Genomic DNA, 22279 nt, shown 5'->3' with positions numbered 1-22279 from the left:
CATGTTTATCATTATTATTTGACTTTTTTCTTACTGTTATTATTATTGCTTTTATCATAATCTGTATGTATAGCACCTGTTGTAGAGTACTGCCAGCATTTACTTTATTAGGTCTTAGTCATGTTTATCATTATTATTTGACTTTTTTTTACTGTTATTATTATTGCTTTTATCATAATCTGTATGTATAGCACCTGTTGTAAAAATACTGCCGCATTTACTTTATTAGGTCTTAGTCACTACTCTTTATTCATATTGTCACTAAAGTAATCTAATTTTCTCATTTAAACTATTGTCATGAGGTAACTCTGATGTGTGAAATACCGCATGTGTGGAACACTGGTCCGATGTAAGAGAGGGCCTGATGGCCCTAATCTGATCAGGTTAAATAAATAAATAAATATATGTAGGCATACAGGGTGATTCAATAGGAAAGATTTTAATTGTTTATTACAAATTATGAAAGTAAGAAACATGTTGTTATCATTGGATAGAGACATTATATCGCACACTCAACATGAGCACTATGCATTGCTCGGGAAACATCGAAGTGGTAGTCTATTTCATTCCACACGCGAATCAAAAGGGCTCTGTTTACTGAATCTACAGCTTCAACAATTCGATTTCGCAGCTATTTAAGAGTACTGCCATAGATGGGACAAAGATTCAGTCTTTTGTTTACCCCCACAGAAAAAAACCGCAAGCTGTCAGATCTAGTGATCTCGTAGGCCAAAAGCAATGATCTTGTTGTCGACCTCTTCAGTCCAACACTGCGGGATGGTGTTGTTAAGATAATGCCGCATCTTAAGGTGAGAGTGAGACATGGCACCTCCACGCAAAAGAATAAAATTGATCCATCTTCGTGTTGCTGAGCAAACAGCCGATTTTGCAGCGTGTCTAGGTTTGACATTCCTGTCGCAGTTTCCACCGAAAAAAAGAAAGGTCCATAAACTTTGCGAACAGAATCGCCACAAAAACACGTTCAGTTTCTATGAGTCTCTTTCATGTTGGACGGGGATTCTGTGACCCCCATATTCTCATATTTTTGAGGTTTACTTCACCCGGTAGACGAAACGTCGATTCCTTCGAAAAAAATCAATCGTTCGGAAAAGGTGTCCCCTGCCATGTCCTGGAGAACCGAAATGCAAAATTCGTGCCCCCTGTTATTGTCGCAGCTGCTACGGTCGCAGGTTCGAATCCTGCCTCGGGCTTGGATGTGTGTGAGTCCTTAGGTTAGTTAGGTTTAAGTAGTTCTAAGTCTAGGGGACAGATGACCTTAGATATTAAGTCCTATAGTTCTTAGAACCATTTGCACCATTTGTTGCTTCAGTAACTGCAACTTGTAAGGTTTCAAATGCAGGTGTCATTTCAGAACACGACATACCATTGTTTGAGGAAGTTGAAGTTCCTTGCATGCCCGTCTTGTTGGATTCCGAGGGCTCCATGTGAACACATCCCGGATACGCTCAACATTTTCGTAAGACGTGCGTGCCGACCACTGTTCTTCTCTTTGCATATGCTACCACCTTCCAAGAATTTTGTATGCCATACTGTGCAGAGGGGCTTCTTGCTGAATCGACAGCATAATGCATGTTGCACTTGACGTCACTTAAATTCCAAGAAACAAAATGATTCCTCTTCTGGTGTAGTGGCCATGTTGGTTCAAACAACAGCGCATTTCTGTGAAAGGGCATGAAAGCTCTTCATTGTCTTTTACATCAATTTAACTACCTTCATCCGCTCATCAAATTTTCAACGTAAGTTGAAAAAGGTGGCAAATTACCTTTCTTTTTGGATGTCTTAGCACACAAAAAAATGGTACTTAGGGACACAGTGTATACAGTCAGTTGGGGTAACTGGATACACAATAAATTACACGTCACATCAGACACTGTAACATTTTACATCTGCCGCGAGAGTGGGCACGCGGTTTGAGACGCCATGTCACGGATTGCGCGGCTCCTCCCGCCGGAGTTTCGAGTCCTCCCTCGGACATGGATGTGCATGTTGTTCTTAGTATAAGTTAGTTTAAGTAGTGTGTAAGTCTAGGAACCATTGGTATAACAGTGATAAATTGTCGTAGCTGTGTTGGGAAAGTACCAGAGCTATAATCGCTAATAGAAAGCACTGATGCTCAAATCGTTATAGGCACTGAAAGCTGGCTAAAGCCGGATATAAGCTCAGCCGAAATTTTTGCGAAGAACCTAACGGTGTTTCGAAAGGATAGGCTAAACACGGTTGGCGGTGGCGTGTTTGTTGCTCTTAGAAGTAGTTTAACTTGTCGCGAAATTGAAGTAAATACTTCCTGTGAGTTAGTATGGGCAGAGTTCGTTGTTGGCAACCGGAATAAAATAATAATTGAACCCTTTTACCGACCTCCCAATTCAGATGATACAGTTGCTGAAAGGTTCAAAGAAAACTTGAGTTTCATTTCAAACACGTACCCGACTCGTACGATTATAGTTGGTGGTGACTTTAATTTACCCTCGATATGTTGCCGAAAATATATGTTTAATTCCGGAGGTACGTATAAAATATCATCCGAAATTATGCTAAACGCATTCTCTGAAAATTATTTCGAGCAGTTAGTTCATGAGCCCACGCGAATAGTAAACGGTTGTGAAAAACACTTGACCTCATAGCAACAAATAATCCTGAGTTAATAACGAGTATCCAAACCGATACAGGGATTAGTGAACACAGGTTTGTCTAAGCAAGATTGAATATTGTAATCCCCAAATCCTCCAAAAATAAACGAAAAATACACGCATTCAAAAAGGCAGAAAAAAAATCCACTTGACGCCTTCCTGAGAGACAAGCTCCACTCATTACAAATTAATAATATTGTAACACCCCACCTGTCACTTAGCTGGTTTTGGCGTGTGTTCACCCCAACTAATTGACTAACAGATCAACAGAGAGTGCAAAGCTGCCGCAATATCGGATAACGCAAAAAGTAATATGGCCCTGTGACTCCCGATTGAACTGCGGTGGCAGTGTTGACATTAATTGGTTCAGAATTGATCCCTTTTTAATTAAAAAGGGGTGCACATTGAGGTTATATTCAGCTATTGAACACCAGATGCAAATGTGAACATAAAATTAATTAAGAAAGTGACTTGGGATTTCAACTACTTGATTGAAAATAGATGCAGTCGATTAGCAAAGATTTATTTTAACTCACGACCTTCAATCATCACATTACATGACTCTCCTAACAGGCAGTGGTAATAAATTGGGTTTGCGTGGAGTAAAGCGCGATAAATCAAAAGTAATTCCTATCGACTGACCCAGGCGTAATGCGAAGTGCGAGAAAAATTCTACAATACACGGCCCATGAAACCCTCGTGGAAACTTTGCCGACGTGATCCAACAAATTAATCAGTGGCCGGAGCGGGCGCAATATCACCGAATACAGCGTGGCGGAGCGGTGTTGTTGTGCGGACGTCGGCTGACCTCGTGGTGCTGCAAGGCTGCGCGCGTCGATTCACTCCTAGCTATCTTGCTCAGTACATAGCTGAACCAAAACTTTCTATCTCCAAGCTCAATCGTTCCATTTATTTGCTAAGTCCTAAACTGCAGAGATGCTCACTCTTTCTCAGGCAAGCTGAGTAAAGAACGCCACGTCCGCACTCTAGGCAAGCTGGGAATGGAAGACCTCTACTGGGACTTCTGCTAGTCCGCTCTTTGCCTCGGTTTCCCCTCCAGCAAAATCACTTACGTCAATTGCAGCACAAGTCGCAGCACAGCGCCGACCAATGCCTGCTCTGGGAAGTGAACAAATTCCCACAAAATTTCCCTTCCTCTCAACTTCTTCTATTTGGCTCGCCCCAGGCCACCCATCAAGGTTAGCGTCTGCACAAACACCAAGTTTTCCGGAATTCTGACTTCAAATTCCTTGGTCCTACGTTCCCATCGGAGGCCAGCGTATTTCATGCTGTCGCTCTTCACCTGATTTACTTCAGGCTCTGTGGACCGTGAATTCAGCGTGAAGTTGCTATAGTCACGAACACGCATATTTTGAACTCTGTTGACCGCTCCACCGTAGCTTGCACGGATTTGTCGCATGTTTCACAGAAAACAGGACGACGGACATTTATCAACAGGCGTACAAGTTCTCCGTCTGTTTCCCGGTACACCAGCATGGAGTCGGGGTCAACAACCCACTCACTGTCACTCATCTTAAGGCGGCTGGAGGCCGCGCACCATTACTGCTTTCTCAGAGCTTGAGCCGCCCTAAGCTGCCTATTGTCACTTCCCTTGGCCGCTCCCCCGGTCAGATACTTCCCTGGGGTAAACTAGCGTCCAGTAAAGCAACTCGTTTCCACAAAGTTTTCATGTCGTGTGAATTACTTTAAAACCATCACCCGACATTAATTATTCCACTACGTCCATAGTATACCCTCTACAAGATGCATTGTGCCTTGTCAGTCATTTTGTTCAGCCCTACTGTTCGCTCAACGTGAGTTAGGTGATCTTTAATGACTTCATGTAAGGGGCATAGTTCTTGCCATCTTACAATATAAGTGTAGACCAGATGTGGCTTAAATTCAAAGAAATAGTGTCGGCAACAATTGAGAGATTTATACCAAATAAATTAACAAACGACAGAGCTGATCCTCTTAAGTACACAAAACGAGTTAGAACGCTGTTGCAGAAACAACGAAGCAAACATGCCAAACTTAAACAGACGTAAAATCCCAAAGAATGGCGACCTTTTACAGAAGCTCGAAATTTAGCGCGGATTTCAGCGCGAGATGCTTATAACAGTTTCCACAGTGTAACTTTGTCTCGAAACCTGGCAGAAAATCCAAAGGGATTCTTGTCGCATGTGAAGTATGCAAGCGGCAAGAAACAATCAATGCCTTCTCTGCGGGATAGCAATGGAGATACTATCGAAGACAGTGCTGCTAAAGCAGAATTACTAAGCACAGTCTTCCGAAATGCCTTCACAAAAGAAGAATAAGTAAATATTCCAGAATTCGAATCAAGAACAACTGTCAACATGAGTAACGTAGAAGTAAATATCCTCTGAGTAGTGAAACAACTTAAAACATTTAATAAATGCAATTCTTCTGGTCCAGACTGTATATCAATTAGGAACCTTTCGGAGTATGCTTATGCATTAGCTCCATACTTAACAATCATATATAACCGTTCGCTCGACGAAAGATCCGTACCCAAAGACTGGAAAGTTGCATAGGTCACACCAGTATTCAAGAAATGTAGTAGGAGTAATCCACTTAAATACAACGTCGATATGCAACAGGATTCAGGAAATATATTGCGTTCGAACATTATGAATTACCTCGAAAAAAACTACTGACACACAGTCAACGTGGGTTTAGAAAACATCGTTCTTGTGAAACACAACTAGCTCTTTATTCACATGAAGTGTTGAGTGCTATTGACAAGGGATTTCAGATCGATTCCGTATTTCTGGATTTCCGGAATGCTTTTGACACTGTACCACACAAGCGGCTCGTAGCGAAATTGCATGCTTATGGAATATCGTCTCAGTTATTTGACTGGATTTGAGATTTCCTGTCAGAGAGATCACAGTTCGTAGTTATTTACGGAAACTCATCGAGTGGAACAGAAGTGATTTCTGGCGTTCCCCAAGGTAGTGTTATAGGCCCTTTGCTGTTCCTTATCTATATAAACGATTTGCGAGACAATTTGAGCAGCCGTTTTCGGTTGTTTACAGATGACGCTGTCGTCTATCGACTAATAAAGTCATCAGAAGATCAAAACAAGTAGCAAAACGATTTAGAAAAGACATTTGAATGGTGCGAAAATTGTCAGTTAACCCTAAATAAGGAAAAGTGTGAGGTCATCCACATGAGTGCTAAAAGGAATCCATAAAACTTCGGTTACACGCTAAATCAGTCTAATCTGAAGGCCGTAAATTCAGTTAAATTCCTAGATATTACAATTACGAACAACTTAAATTGGAAGGAATACATAGAAAATGTTGTGGGGAAGGCTAACCAAAGACTGCGTTTTATTGGCAGGACACTTAGAAAAAGTAACAGACCTACTAAGGAGACTGCCTACACTACGTTTGTCCGTCCTCTTTTAGAATACTGCTGCGCGGTGTCGGATCCTTACTGGATAGGACTGACGGAGTTCATCGAAAAAGTTCAAAGAAGGTTCAAAAGGTTCTGAGCACTATGGGACATAACATCTGAGGTCATCAGTCCCCTAGAACCTAGAACTACTTAAACCTAACAACCGAAGGACATCACACACATCCATGCCCGAGGTAGGATTCGAACCTGCGACCGTAGCGGTCGCACGGTTTCAGACCGAAGGGCCTAGAACCGCTCGGCCACCAGCGGCCGGCTTCAAAGAAGGGCGGCACGTTTTGTATTATCGCGAAATATGGGAGAGAGTGTCACAGAAATGATACAGGATTTGGGGTGGACATCATTAGAAGAAAGGCGTTTCTCGTTGCGATGGAATCTTCTCACGAAATTCTAATCACCAACTTTCTCCTCCGAATACGAAAATATTTGTTGACACCGACCTACATAGGGAGAAACGATCACCACGATAAAATAAGGGAAATCAGAGCTCTTACGGAAAGATATAAGTGTTCGTTCTTTCCGCGCGCTATACGAGATTGGAATAATAGAGAACCCTCTGCCAAGCACTTAAATGTGATTTGCGTAGTATCCATGTAGATGTAGGGACCGATGACCTTAGCAATTTGGTTCCTTAGGAATTCGCACACACATTTTACATCTATAGTTACTGAATGCTTGGAGAAGTAGAAATGTATGCTAACTGTGATCTATTGGAATAAAATTTCAATTTTAATGCTGATACAAGGTTATACTGTCATTGAAGATAACTTTAGACCAGTCTTACAAAACAAAGAATTTTTTCCTGTATGTGGTGCTCTTGGGCAAGCTTAGATCGTGCCAGAAAGAAACCAAGTGTTAATAAGAAGTAAAAACGAACAGTTTTAAATCAGTACTGCAGATTTACTTTGATATATCGAGATGTTTGTTTCGACCTGGCGTTGTTCATCTTAAATCACTGTCGCTATAAGATCTCTTCACAGCCAATGTAATTAAAGCATACGTCCCGAGTTCGGATCTCCGTCCGGCACGCAGTTTCAATCTGTCAGGAAGTTTCAGCCTGCAGGATGTTGCAAAGACAACTGAAATACTAACTAGAAACTACAGAGGTAATAAAACTGTTAGTTTTAGTACAAAATAATCCGAGTATGTGGAGCAGCAGCCATTTGAAACGAAAGTGGTAAGTGGAACAAAGATACCCTTACTGGTAAAAAGTTACCCCGGTTGATTGTACCGTAAACCTACACATACGAACCCATACCTCCATGTCACTAGTTGTCATCCACACATCAACGCATGTGAGTCATGTATTCTGGTCAGGAGAGCTTATGCTATTTCGGATTCTGATAATCTGATGCAGGAACTGGATTATCTGAAGAGTGTTTTGATGTAAACTGGGCATACTGATCATCAAAATGTTAGTGCTTTACAGTTTGGACCATCGTGTGAACCAACAATGGAAACTTGTAAATCAGTTGAATTTTTACTGTTTGCGGAGTGTATATCTTCGAAAATTTAAAGAATCCTCATAAAATGCGATATTAAAAGTGCCCTTTTGCCTCTGGCCAAAATTAGAGCCTTTCTTGGATATATGTTAAAGATGATTTGGGTTTGAGGAAGCCTGGAGTATATAGAATTCGGAGTATATAAAATTCCCTGTGATTGCGGAAAGACTTATATCGGACAGATTATTCGTACGGCGCATGACCTACGTGTGGAACATCAACGTCACCCACGTTTGCTCCAGCCTGATAAATCTGCCGACTCTGAACGTTGTCTCAGTGAAGGGCATAATTCGTGGTTTGAAGAGACGCAAATTATTACTCCGGCTTCCCGTTGTAGGGTTTGTGTACTGAAGGAATGCATCGAATACGATTATCCTATGACGTTATTTATAGTGATAAAGGTTTTCCATTAAGCAAAATGTGGAATACTATTTTATCAGATATAAAGCAACTAAGGTCTGGTTTTCGACCGGCTGCATCTTAATTTGCGATTTGTCGCTTTTCTTGGTTTTTACCGCCGGCGGCGCTGTAATTCTCTTCGCAGAAGGCAGCCCTCTCACTTCTCGCACTCGCGCAGCGGCCTGTTCCCGGTGTATAAAGCAACTTTAAAAAACCTTATAAAAATGTATTGTTTGTTATGACAAAAAAGCGTGTGTTTCGAGATACCACGATGGCACACTACTTGTCGAACAATGTCTGTGCTAGCGAATGCAGGTATCACTTGGTACGAGAATTTCGTAGAAGAGTGTGTAATTTGTATTATTACGATTCTTCTGTAGTTACAAGATTTATAAAACTTACTGTCCTCCATCACAAAGTGCATCAGGTAAACTTGATAAACATTCTGGATGACTAGCTTGCAATATCAAATTACTCTGAATATAACTTCAGTGTCAAAAATTCCCATATTCATTAAATGTATAACACTTACATTATGCTTCCGTAGAAAGGTGCTGTCGATTTGACGCCTGTGTTTTTGGAGCGATGAATTGGCAGATCACAAGGTGTTTAATGATTGCTTACCTTCCGAGTACTATCGTTGCTCCGTGCTCTTACTACATTTCACGGTTTTCTAAAGATTGTGCTCCCCTGGGTGTTGCTCGCCAATCGCCACACATCGTACTGTTGCTAAGCAGCGGCGTGGGCCGCTGCAGAGACCCCTGTATTGTTGAGAACTACGTCACGTTATAATACGTTATTTATTTTAAGAGGAAAGCTATCCAGCGATAATAGCAGGGGCGTAACAGTACTCAAAGATTGTTCTGGTAACCATTCTGATGTTAACATATGCAAATCATTTACCTCCTTTAACCAGATCGAAGATCAATCTGCAATAGGACTCGCACATCAGTTAATTGAATATATGAATGAAAGTGGCTATATTGACGGACCATCCATAATGAGTTGCGTGTACAGCGATGCGCAAAAAAGAATCAAGTCGCAATTTAGATTTAGCCCTTAAAGGCCCTGTAGAGGCTAACAGACTAACAGACTATTCAAGAAAGACCCCTGTATTGTGAGAAAGCTGAAAACATTAACAAATTTTTAGGCCGTCTACTGTGGTAGGATTTAAAAATTTGTGCTGCAAATTTTTCCAGAGTGGCTCCAGAGACACCCGAATCTAATGCGTTGAGCTGGCAGATAAAAAACCATCTATAAACTTATAGAGAGATTCTGTGACGTTCTTAGGACTCTGATAAATATAATTCATAAGAGTAAGAAATGAAAGGGACGAAGTGTAGCAACAGGCCTTAAAAATATGATCTTATGCTTTTAAGATTCAATGTAAACTCGAGAACGGCGCTTTCGTAGATAAAGGAAAGATGGGAGGCGCCAACGCGGGTGCATGAAGACTGCTTATGGAAATTTCCAGTATACTTTTCAAAGGAGGTATCCAAACATTTGGCTCAAGCAAATTGAGGGAAACCACAAAAAATGTCAGTCTGGGAGGACGGTCGAGGATTTGAATCTCTGCACCACTCCGCCCGGTTCCTTTCAGAAGTAGCTAGCATGAACGAATCATCCGACAAACTACTAGGCGAAACTTTCAACATCTGTGAAGGATAGGCCATTTAATGTAATTTCAAGTAATGAAATTAATGTTATGTAACAAACGAAGTAAAGCACTAACTATGATGACGTTTGCAAGTACGAAGGGATGATAAATACTTAAATTGACACTTAGTTACCCATTTCAGCCTGTAATATTCACGACTAAATACCTGGTTTTACGAAAAGAGCTTTGTTATAGACGCGTACGAAGCAGTACAATCTTTTTTCGTATCAACCCTCAGTGACGAAAATGATAAACATGAAGTTCCAATGATGTTTTGTCTTGACATTTGTCCTCTTTCCAACGCAGTTAATGCCGATCAGAACTGTATTTGAAGCCGTCCTAAAACGGAATCTGCGGCTTCTGCAAAAGCTGATCTTTTTTTTCAGGATATATATATATATTTGTCACAGACTGCAAATGCTGACCTTTATATATATACAGGGTGTTACAAAAAGGTACGGCCAAACTTTCAGGAAACATTCCCCACACACAAAGAAAGAAAATATGTTATGTGGACATGTGTCAGGAAACGCTTACTTTCCATGTTAGAGCTCATTTTATTACTTCTCTTCCAATCACGTTAATCATGGAATGGAAACACACAGCAACAGAACATACCAGCGTGACTTCAAACACTTTGTTACAGGAAATGTTCAAAATGTCCTCCGTTAGCGAGGATACATGCATCCACCCTCCGTCGCATGGAATCCCTGATGCGCTGATGCAGCCCTGGACAATGGCGTATTGTATCACAGCCGTCCACAATACGAGCACGAAGAGTCTCTACATTTGGTATCGGGGTTGCGTAGACAAGAGCTTTCAAATGCCCCCATAAATGAAAGTCAAGAGGGTTGAGTTCAGGAGAGCGTGGAGGCCATGGAATTGGTCCGCCTCTACCAATCCATCGGTCACCGAATCTCTTGTTGAGAAGCGTACGAACACTTCGACTGAAATGTGCAGGAGCTCCATCGTGCATGAACCACACGTTGTGTCGTACTTATAAAGGCACATGTTCTAGCAGCATAGGTAGAGTATCCCGTACGAAATCATGATAATGTGCTCCATTGAGCGTAGGTGGAAGAACATGGGGCCCAATCAAGACATCACCAACAATGCCTGCCCAAACATTCACAGAAAATCTGTGTTGATGACGTGATTGCACAATTGCGTGCTGATTCTCGTCAGCCCACACATGTTGATTGTGAAAATTTACAATTTGATCACGTTGGAGTACATACCGACGAAACTAAAATGAGCTCTAACATGGAAATTAGGCGTTTCCGGACACATATCCACATAACATATTTTCTTTCTTTGTGTGTGGGGAATGTTTCCTGAAAGTTTGGCCGTACCTTTTTGTAACACCCTGTATATATAAAGGTCAGCTTTTGCAGTCTGTGACAAAAATACAAACGTTCTGCAAGGAGTCGGTAACGGTTATTCCGTTAGGAAATATTATCTATAGGGGAAACATGGTGCGAATGGTCACGGCCTTGTTTGACAGACGACAGAGTAGAACAGAAATGTTCAAACATTGTAACTGGAAAACTCTAGAGCACGTCTTTCATCGTGGAGACCACGATCGATCTCAAGCACCCTACTGACCTGTCCATAGAGATCGTGCAAATAAAATTATGAAAACAACAGCTTGCGCAGAGGTGGAGAAGCATTAACTCTTCACATTCCCCATCCACGATTAGAAGATGCACAGACTTCAATGCATTAGTTCAATAAAATGTGACATTCGCCATACTGAGTAGAGTGATTCGTTCCAACTACCCCCTTTGAAAACCGGCCAACTGAAGAGTCTGAGGATCCACATGACAGTAGTACATATTGCGAAGATTGATTTCCCTATGGCTTGTGAAAGATGCTTCATTTGTGAACCACATCTGGCACAGACGCGCCGCTTCGCTTTGCATTTTTGGTAGACAGCAGTCGGAGAACTGCAACCGAATTTGAATGTCATTGCCATGAAATTGTTAATGAAGCGAAATGAGAAAAAGGTGAAATGCATTGGAATAGTAGAATTCGCACAATACTCTTTTGGCTAATTTCACTAGCACATTCAACCTGCCTCACAGTGATATGTGGATACACAACTGCTAAAACATTTGTTGCATTTCACCCATCAGTTGCTCTTCTTTTTCGATGACTATTTTATTCTTCACACTTGCAGTTTCTTCAGTTTTTTTTATGTTTATTAGATTTTCAAAGACAGATCACGATGGCTTGGCACGATCAAAATACCTTTCAGAATACAACCACACCGTTGCTTTAACAGTGTGGCGTCGTTCGCCATAAACGAAAACCATATCCACCATTTCGAATACTGTTGACACCATGGGTTGACACTGTGAAAAGTCTAAATAGTCTCGTGAGCTAGTTGTCTGAGAGCAGAGTATGGACTGATGGTCTTCAGGCGCAAGGTAAAAGGAAGGCCCGTTCCTGAGTAACGGATTTGCTTCTGTTTGGTAACGTAGGATAGACTTTTGTGTGACCTCTTCTCCTGACGGTGGGACAATGACTTGCTGCAATATTATCTTGTTACTATTTGATGAGTTACGCACATCTTATGTCGTCGAAGTCGTGGTTTGAAGGCTCTTTCAGATGCAACACACTGCACCGTTGTGCACATGTTTTGAGCTCAATAAAGATACAGAGATAAACAGATCAAATTAAATGATATTATTCCTTAATATATACTCGAGTAAAGTCACTTGTGCGTTTTACAGTCATAAGAAAATAGACACGATACTGGATACGGTACTAGTACTATCGATATATCGAATTAGTTCTCGATAGGTCGGATGCATACTTGCATACGCATAGTCTTGGAAATGTAGTCGACACGTAGGCGTGGTGCAGATGCATCCACAGCTGGCTTCAGTTCCACTGCGCCAGAAATGTTGTTACTGTTGTGGTTTTGAGGCGAAGGTGGAATGAGATATTGGTAGTTTGCAGCTGTGTTCCTATCAGTACGATTGACTCGGCCATTGCTGTTTGTAACTTGAAATAAAATTCTATAAATTTTACGTGTTTATTTGTAATTAATTTATATTGCCACGTTGTATGATTATTTTTCAACATTAAACTGAAGAACTGCCAATAAAAAAACAGAAGGAACTCGCCGCAAAAGTGCCCGATTCCGGTGGGAGCTATCTCGGCTAAACTGTCGAAGGCACTGCGTGTCACGTGGTACTGTGTCTTATTCACCGCCAGTCTGAACACTTCCCTGTGTGTCACAGTATTCTGCTTTACAAGTGGAGTGAAAGACGTTAAAACTAAAAAAAAACTAAGTGGCACAGGGCGTTGTGTTCGTACACGAAGCTCAACAGATTCGGTTCCATGGGTTTGTCTGACTGCAATATGTAACCAATTACTTGGCTGAAGCGCGATTTTTTCGGCTACATTAACAGCGTTTGCACCCGAATTAAACTGTTATCTGCCGAACTATGTCAAATCTTATCAGTACGGAACACTTGTTAGTTCACGTATGGCACTACTGTAAACCACCCTATGAATTAAATTAAAATCCATGGCCATAATAGAAACAAGTTCATTAAAGTTAGACCGCACCTTTCTTTTTTAATCTAAAGCACATGCATTCGATTACTCTTATTTTGTGTAAGTCACCCGCTGTCCCCCAAATAACAGCGCGCCCGATACTTCCTTTGTATTGCCACTATTGTGCCGTACTCCACTATTAAAATTTCGATCAACATTATCCTAGATCCATACACATACCCCTCACACGGCAACGAAGTGCATGGCACAGGGTACGTAGCACAGTACCACTTGATAGAGTATCTTTCTCTTCCAATTTCGTATGAAGCGGGGGAAGTATGAACGCTTACGTACCTGTGTGCTCGTTTTTGAGGTCTTGATTCATGATTCATTCCGTATGAGAATGAACTATATACACGAATTCCTTGCTGTGCTACCAGTTATCGTACAAGGCACAAAATTCCATGTCCATTCAATAAGGACAATTTCTTTTAAGGACTTCACCGCAAACAGTGTGATACATGTAGTTAGTTAAATTGGTCCATGGATCATTCGCACAATAAATCTTAATGATGTGGAACGAGTCATTTTGCATTCATATCGAAACTTAAACTGTAAATATGGGTACATGGTAAACATGTATCAGTTTTTTTTTTTTTATTTAATACAGATGTTAGTAATTCCTACCCACCATCTGTTACTACAATAATAGAAGTTCTTCAGAATAGCAGTTGAGATTTTACTTTGCTATCCGTCAGACATTTATCACTGGATAGATTATCAAAAATTTTAGTTGCAGCACTGTACACCTTTTTTGTGCTAAAGACAATCATAATTTGGAGTAATGATGCCATTTTTCCTTTTGGTATTATAATTATGTACAGTGCATCATTGTAAGTTTCAACCTGTAGTGGATTATTTACAACGAACTTTATGAGGAGATAATTATGTTATAGCGAAGCAGTAGACAGAATATGTACAAAATGATCATGGGCAAGCATCACATATTATTCTTACAGCACATTTTTACCAGTGATGGTTTTCTTTCTTAAAGAAGAGTTACCTCAGAACATTATTCCATATGAGATTATTGAATGAAAATGCTCAAACTGTGTTAACTCACTGATTTGTCTCTGCCCATGGTTTGAATGATGAGTGCAAATGTAACTGAACTAGGTTTTTCTAGGAGTTCCAAAATGTGCTTTTTTCAGTTTAAATTCTCATCAATATGGACACCTGAGAGTTTTGAAGTTTCCATCATATTTATTATTTCTTCACCATGTGTTACATATATAATTGGTGTAGTAACCATAGATGAGCACAACTGAATAAGCTGTGTCTTTTTAGAATTGAGGTTGAGGTCATCCACAGAAAACCAGCTGATGGTACTTCTAAGAACACTGATTTACAATTTCTACTCTTTTTGTATGTGTGCTTGGATTAATTACGATACTGGTGTCCTGGCAACAGCATATTTCAGTCTTTCTCAAAAAATGGGCATCTTGATTTTGTGATGTGTTACGGGACATATTTCGGATAAGACAAGGTGTACTATATGGGAACAAGCTTTTACTACTCTCTTGGAAATGCCAACAAAAGCATATGAGCTTTTATTTTTGAGAGAATATATAATTTTCTTAATTTCAGAAAAAGGAGTTGGTTATACATGGATATGATTGGATTTTATGAGAGATGGTTTTCCAACACATTACTATATTTCCCTTGAACTGATTGTCCCCGTACTTTCTACTATATATAAGAAATGATTATTTAATATATGTGCTACCTGTAAGGAACCATTTATAGGTTGTCCCCACAGGATAAAAATTATTTCATTATGCCTTTTAGTAAAACTCGAAGGATGTACTTCTTAGATCATTGCTTCTATCCAATAGCAGAACATTTAGAATTATAATTATGTTGTTGTACCAAGAAGTGACTAGAGAGTCAGTTAACATCAGAATTTTGAGAACATAGAGAGAGAGAGAGAGATGGCATTTTTCCCAGTATTCAACCAATTATCCTGACATTACAAAATTGATATAATGTCCTAGGAGAAAAATTCTGCAATCATTGGTTTTAAAACAGATAAAAACTGAAGTCTGCCACTTGCATTACGTAGAATTGAGCTTATGTGATCATTCCACATCAAATCTTCACAATTTGTTATGTCCAGGTGTTTGTATAAGTTGACAGATTCTACTTCTACATCTGTAGCAATATGCTGCGAATCACTGTGAAGTGCATGGTAGAGGGTACCAGTTATTAGGGTTTTTTCCGTTCCATTCATAAAAAATGATTGTTTAAATGCCTCTATGTTGCTGTAATTGACCCAATTTTACCCTTACAATCCCTATGTAAGGGGGTTGTAGTATATTCCTAGGATCATTATTTATAGATGGTTCATGAAACTTAATTAGCAGACTTTCTCAGGATAGTTTTTGTCTATTTTCATCTCCGTGACACTCTCCCACTGGAGAAATAAACCTGTGAGCATTTGTGCTGCCCTTCTCTGCATACATTCAGTATCCCCTGCCAGACCTATTTGGTATTGGTGCCAAACACTTGAACAGTATTGCAGGATGGGTTGCATTAGTGATTTGTAAGCAATCTCCTTTGTAGACTGTGTGCATTTCTGTAGTATATTACTAATAAACCAAAATCTACTACCTGCTTTGCCCTTGAATGAACCTATGTGATCGTTTAATTTCATGTTCCTACTAAGTGTTACACCCAAGTATTTGTATGAGTTTACAGATTCCAACTGTGATTCAGTAATATTACATTCATATGATACTATGTCCCCCCCCCCCCTCCCCCCTCTCTCTGTTTCTTTCTTCTCCTTTTTTTATATATACTGTGAGTTTATACTATGGTGAACCTCTCCCATTATGGACTATTGGGTACATATCTATCCAGTGCAAGGTCTACTATTCCAGTTGTGGCTCACTGGTATTGTTATCATAGGATACATTTTTACATTCTGTAAAATGCACAATCAAAGAAAGTTGCCAGTCTTTGCACTGCTTTGCAGTTAGCTCAAAATCTGACATGATATTTGTGTAGATTTTGTTGGACAGTACGTGATTATAGAAAACCTCCTTGTCTGATCCTAGATAGCATGCTGTGTTCTCCCTACCAGGAATTCCACCATCCAGTCACAAATGTTGTGTGATATCCCGTAGGACTGTACTTTCATTAATAAGTGTTGATATGATATTGAGTTGAATGCTTTTTGGAAATGAAGAAATACTCCACCTATATGATTGTACTGATCCAAGGCATTTAGTGTGTCGTACATGTAATATTTGAGTTGGATTTAGCATGACAGATGCTTTTGGAGTACATGGGGTCCTTCTGTTCATGATGACTCATTATGGTTGAGCTCAGAATATATTCTATAGTCTATAACAGGCAGATGTCAAGGATAATGAACAGCAATATTGTAGCTCATGTGTATTACCCCTCTAGTTGGTGTAACCTGTGTCTTCTTCAACCACTGGACACAGTTTTGTGTTAAAGAGTTGTTTGGCATATGAAGGTTATGAAAGTGTCAGTTGCAAATTCTGTGTAGAATATTATAGGAATTCCAAAGGACTCTGCAGCCTTGTTCACTTTTGTTGATTTCAGCTATTTCAAAACATCATTGACATTAATATCTATATCGCTCATCTCTGCGGAGGTGCAAGAGTTAATCTCAGACAGAACTCCTGGATCTTCTGTGTAAAGGTACAACAGGAAATGGAGTTCAGCATTTTTGCTTTTGCTTTGCTACCTCCAATTTCAGTTCCTCTATCATCCATGAGTGGCTGGACACCAACTTTGATGCCACTGATCGCTTTCACATACAACCAGAATTTCTTTCTACATTCTGTGAGATGTCTTACAATAAGAGTCTTCTACAGTAGTTGTTAAGGACTTAAATCACTGCTTTTTTGATAGCCAGATGCATTTCATTTTTCAACTCACTGTCTATAGCCCTTATGTTTTGTTATAATCATGAATTGTTTTAATAGGTTTATATCTGTCCAGTTCTTTGTCAGTTATTCTTTTAAACTCTGCATTTGCTGGCCTGGAGCTAAGTTTTTGAGTTATTCCTTCAGATAGGCTTGTGACACTACTGCATTCTTATCTAGTTTGATGAACATGTATAGCTTTCTGCTTGTTTCTTGTCCACTATACTTTTGTGATCATTGTTGCTATTACTGTTTCTTGGTCACTAGTAACAGTTTCGGTGTGGGCATGTCAGAGATGCCAAGTCTGTTTGTTGTCATTAAATGTGATACATTTCCATCATGTGTGTGCTTCCCAGTAATCTGTTCTGTTCTTGAGTTTTCAGCAAAGGCATTTAATATAGTTTTTAAAGATGTGTTGTCAAGCCCACCACTTATGAAACTGTATATATCTCAAATAATTGTTGGATAATTAAAGTCTTCTCCAGTGAAGAGGAAACATACATATTAGCAAGCTGAGCCTTTCTTTAATGGTTAGTAGGAGGACCCAATTATATGTTTTTGCCCACATGTCCTTCAGAATTATAACACCAAGAAGTATTGATTTTCTACAAGAAAATGTAAATCAGTATGAGTGATGAGTATAGTCAATTACAGAGCAAACACGTAATGTTGACTGAACTGTTATTGATTTTAAAAATACCACAGGTCTAGCATCAATATAGTGCTCGCACAAACACTTACATGTTGAAGTGCAAGCAGTTTTAAGGGGAATTCATGTAATTCTGTGTTATTAACAAGACATGTTGTGTACAGGGAAAGTCCGGATTGCTGTTATAAATTATATGGTTTGTTGCAGAAATGCAAAAGTGGAGTTTGGAATGAGAACCTCTACCTGGAAATCTATTGTTTGCCACTACAGCAGAAGTAAAGTCTGGTTCAATAGCATTCTTGATTTTATGTGTTCCAAGGGCTTAATTGTCATGATTCCAAACTGGATTACAATGGTGGTGTAGTTGTTAAAATGGCAAGATGATCTGCAAAATGTTTTCGGATGTCACAGACATCAGTCTCCTTACACTCATGGTATCTGTGTAGTATGTTGTGGCACTATGCATTATCTGAAAAATATCTGACACTTGTCAATTGTGGTGCTGCATTGTCATCCTGAAAATTCATTTCTCAAGGAATGTTTGATTGTAGTTTGGAATAATATCAGGAGTGCATCGTGCAGAAAAACAAGATGCATGCCACTTGTTAAGTAGAAAGTGCAATGTGTAGTCCACTCAGAGATCCGTCAATAATAAATGCCCACTTGTTAATGTTGACCTGCTCATTTACACAGCCAAAACAATAGTTATTTTGTCAGTTCACAGAATAAGGTTAATTTAACTTCATCAGAGAAGTGAATTCTGGATGGAAACTGAAGCTTTGGTTCATAGCATCTAAAAACTATGAAAGAAAACAGAGACACGGGACACAATCAACAAATTTTCCTTATTGTAAAGGCATGTTGCACCAGAAACTAGCAAGGACTTTGATTTATTTGACAAAGAGAAAACTTACAAGATAGTCCTGGAGCAATGCAAGCTATTTCAAGCAAGCACTCCAATCAAAACCCAGTTCAGACAGTATCAAAGTTACAACAACAACAATTGCGGTTCAACATGTAAATGCTGTAAACCAAACTAATATGGCATTTGATACACAATTCACTGACTGCTTTACAATTGTCTCAGACAGGCCGTGGGCTGGCTTTCGTGCAGGATTCGTAGAGGGCAGTTCTCATGACAAGCACCATCTGGTGGCCAGAAGCAGTAATGTTGCGCGAGCTACTTATTTCCCATAATTACATCAGATGCCACTGCTACATCCTCTTTGTGTCCCCCTCCCCCCAAACTCAGCAGTGACTGCTGTGGGAGAAAAATAGGTGGTGCATCACCTGGAAGGACTGTGACTAGGGGTGGTGGCATATCGATGTCCATGGGTGTGACTGTGGAAGGCCAAGGCAGGACTTGTCTTGATGGGACCAGGATGATGGAGATGAAGTTTATTTCGGTGGTGCCACAAAAGTTCATGGACAAAGGCCTTGATACATGTCATGGACCCATGCAGGTGCTAGACATATGCAGATCCAGTTTAGGTTGTGTTAGAACTCTCAGCTTGTCACTGGGGACACCCACCAGGAAGCTAGAGGCCTCAATGACAACATGTGCTGGCGGCAGCTGAACATGTCTGAGGGGCTGCTGTAAGGGCAGCTATGCTGGACTGCGGCCTTCTGTCAGGGTGGCCCTGTAAGCTACTGGTAAACCATGGAGAACATTAGTTCAGTGTTTGACGTCATTTCCTTAAGGACTGGTAGACAAAAAATTAACTATCGTCTATCTGAGTCCATTGGTCGAGAGAATGAACCCCAGATGTGACATGCTCCATTTCATGAAAAAACGCTAGTTCAGATTGCATAGTAGTTCTTTTGCTGCCAGCCTCTGAAACAAGACTTCACAGTTGCAGAGATGGTCCTCTGAAGTTCCACCTATGACCAAGATATGCAGCCTTGTAGTAATTGATCCATAAAATGCTGAAATATTGCAGGGACTGAAAAGATTTGAAAGTAACTGATTATAATGGTAGAGGCAATATGACACATTGGGTACTAGGTAAATTTGTGATGCTGCTCACAAAGGAATTTGAAAATGTGCCTCTGTGAGGTAAATTTCAATAAGTAAAGTGCCATGGCCTAATTTTGCAAAGAGTCTATCCAAGTTAGTGTGGGATAAGTTTCCACTTCTGCTTGTGAATTGTTACTTTAGAGATACCATAAAGTCTCAAGGTGGTGTGAGTTTGCGTGTTATTAGCAGTGGAGGGGGCCATTGAATGGGCGTAAACATATTTTCAGGAGTGAGTGTTTACAGTTCTGTTTTGAGGGTGTCCTTTAGACCCAGGGACACTGGACAAACTATGAAGAAGCATGGGGCAGCTGTCACCTTAATAGTGATGTGAACATTGAAATCAATTGCCTTTCCTACACCATGTGAGAATATTTGAGTGTATCTGTCATAGAAAGGTTTTAGGGCACTGCAAGGCCCTTAGAATTCTGTGGACTGTACTGTTACAGAACCATAAATCGCAGAATGCTCTGCGTGTGTGGTGACGGAAGCAGTGTTAACATCTAGGCACCAGCAGTGCCACTGCTGTGGCTTGTTGCTGCTGATGTAGTTGTTTTGGGATTCAGAGTCATCCAGACAGTGGAACAGATCTGACGGAGCTGGTGTGACATCCCGCACTACCGGTCTGAGAAAGCTGACTGCCACCATGTCTTCCTCCGTTGCGAACAACATCTGGGCTGCATGAGCAGTTTTGCAGGCTTCAACTGTTCCCATTATTTCCACCAGAGAAAGTTCTGATGCCTACAATACACGGCTTCTCACTTTCAAGTCCTGGGTGAGACTCACTATAACTTGTCTGATTAGAAAATAAGGCTAGTTGTGCTTGCACAAATATTTGAAATTGCAAATTCTACTTAATCCATTTAAGTCAGTAGCCTACTCCGTGTCAGATTGATTGGGATGTTTCTTTCACTGCCAAAATTCTAACCTGCCCATAAAAACTTGTTTCCTCATCGATAAATTTTCTTGTAATGAAGAAAATATTCTTGGCAACTCAAGTTCCATCAAATTTGTTAATGATTCAAGTTTTTGTAGTAGCTGATACAGTTCAGGATTTCTTGACCAGAAAATGGCCTTTTGTCTTTTGGTGCAGGAAATTTAGCAAGATGTCATCAGCAGTTAGTTCTCATTCTTCACTTTGTAAATGATGAGGAAGACGAAACATGAATTGCACAGAAAGCATATCGGTTACATTCTGTAAGATTTGCACTGCCTGTAATAATGCCACTGTTAGCTCATGATAACCGCGTGCACTTTATTGTATGTGTAGGCTTCTGTGACCATTGTCACTGTCAATAAAATTCTTGTGGGCTGTTGACTGCATTGTCAGTATATGATAGTGTCCGAGCTTCTGCCACTTGCAATAGTGGCTGAAATGTCAGACAATTTTATATATTGACAATGCAGTTAACAGCCCAGAAGAATTTTATTGACTGTGCAGTTTTTGTTAGTAATAGTTGTAATTCCTCTGTGGTTGAGAAAAATACACTCTCACCTAAATACAAAAATATTCAGAGTCCTGAATGAGATTTTCACTCTGCAGCGCACACTCCGCTGCAGAGTGAAAATCTCATTCTGGAAACATCCCCCAGGCTGTGGCTAAACCATGTCCCCGCAATATCCTTTCTTGCAGGAGTGCTAGTTCTGCAAGGTTCGCAGGAGAGCTTCTGTAAAGTTTGGAAGGTAGGAGATGAGGTACTGGCAGAAGTGAAGCTGTGAGGGCGGGGCATGGGTTGTGCTTGGGTAGCTCAGTTGGTAGAGCACTTGCCTGCGAAAGGCAAAGGTCCCGAGTTCGAGTCTCGGTCCGGCACACAGTTTTAATCTGCCAGGAAGTTTCATATCAGCGCACATGCCACTGCAGAGTGAAAATCTCATTCTGGAAACATCCCCCAGGCTGTGGCTAAGCCATGTCTCCGCAATATCCTTTCTTGCAGGAGTGCTAGTTCTGCAAGGTTTGCAGGAGAGCTTCTGTAAAGTTTGGAAGGTAGGAGATGAGGTACTGGCAGAAGTGAAGCTGTGAGGGCGGGGCGTGAGTTGTGCTTGGGTAGCTCAGTTGGTAGAGCACTTGCCCGTGAAAGGCAAAGGTCCCGAGTTCGAGTCTCGGTCCAGCGCACAGTTTTAATCTGCCAGGAAGTTTCATTCAGAGTCCTATTTGCACTCATCATATGTCCCAAGTGATCACCTCTCTTGTAAAGGTGAGTTGCACAAGAAACTAGTGCAGACTGACTACAATTTATTTGACAACATGGAGATTCGTACAGAATGCTCTCTGAGCACCACAAGCAATTTTAAGTAAGCATTCCAATCAAACTACAGTTCTCACAGTATCCGAGTTCTGACAAAAGCTATCAGAGTTTGACTTTTATCACCATAACCCAAACCAGTATGCCAACAGGCGTGCACTTATTGATCGCATTGCAACTGACTGATGCAGGACACGGGCCAGATTATATCCAGGATTTGTGGAGAGCACTTCTTGTAACAAGTGCTATCTAGGTACAATATG

The 22279-nt window shown here is 40.5% G+C and overlaps 1 protein-coding gene and 1 non-coding gene across 3 annotated transcripts in view; both read left to right on the top strand.

The window, feature by feature from the left end:
• Nucleotides 1–22279, top strand: part of LOC126416297 (beta-galactosidase-1-like protein 2) — a 137812-nt gene that overhangs the window by 42937 nt on the left and 72596 nt on the right. Inside the window, exon 1 of one of the 2 annotated variants that reach the window (XM_050083955.1) lies at nucleotides 12843–12999. The exons of the other annotated variant lie outside the window; for it this stretch is intronic. Coding sequence (XP_049939912.1) covers nucleotides 12996–12999 — 4 coding nt within the window. The 5' untranslated portion in view covers nucleotides 12843–12995. Of the gene's footprint in view, nucleotides 1–12842; nucleotides 13000–22279 lie in introns of those variants that run through there. 2 annotated transcript variants of the gene reach the window in all.
• Nucleotides 21812–21886, top strand: Trnas-uga (transfer RNA serine (anticodon UGA)). The gene has a single exon. It is a non-coding gene; the product is annotated as a tRNA-Ser (tRNA).

Source organism: Schistocerca serialis, chromosome 8, assembly GCF_023864345.2.
Source record: "Schistocerca serialis cubense isolate TAMUIC-IGC-003099 chromosome 8, iqSchSeri2.2, whole genome shotgun sequence".
Classification (NCBI taxonomy): domain Eukaryota; kingdom Metazoa; phylum Arthropoda; class Insecta; order Orthoptera; family Acrididae; genus Schistocerca; species Schistocerca serialis.
This window is presented reverse-complemented; position numbering and strand designations above follow the sequence as displayed.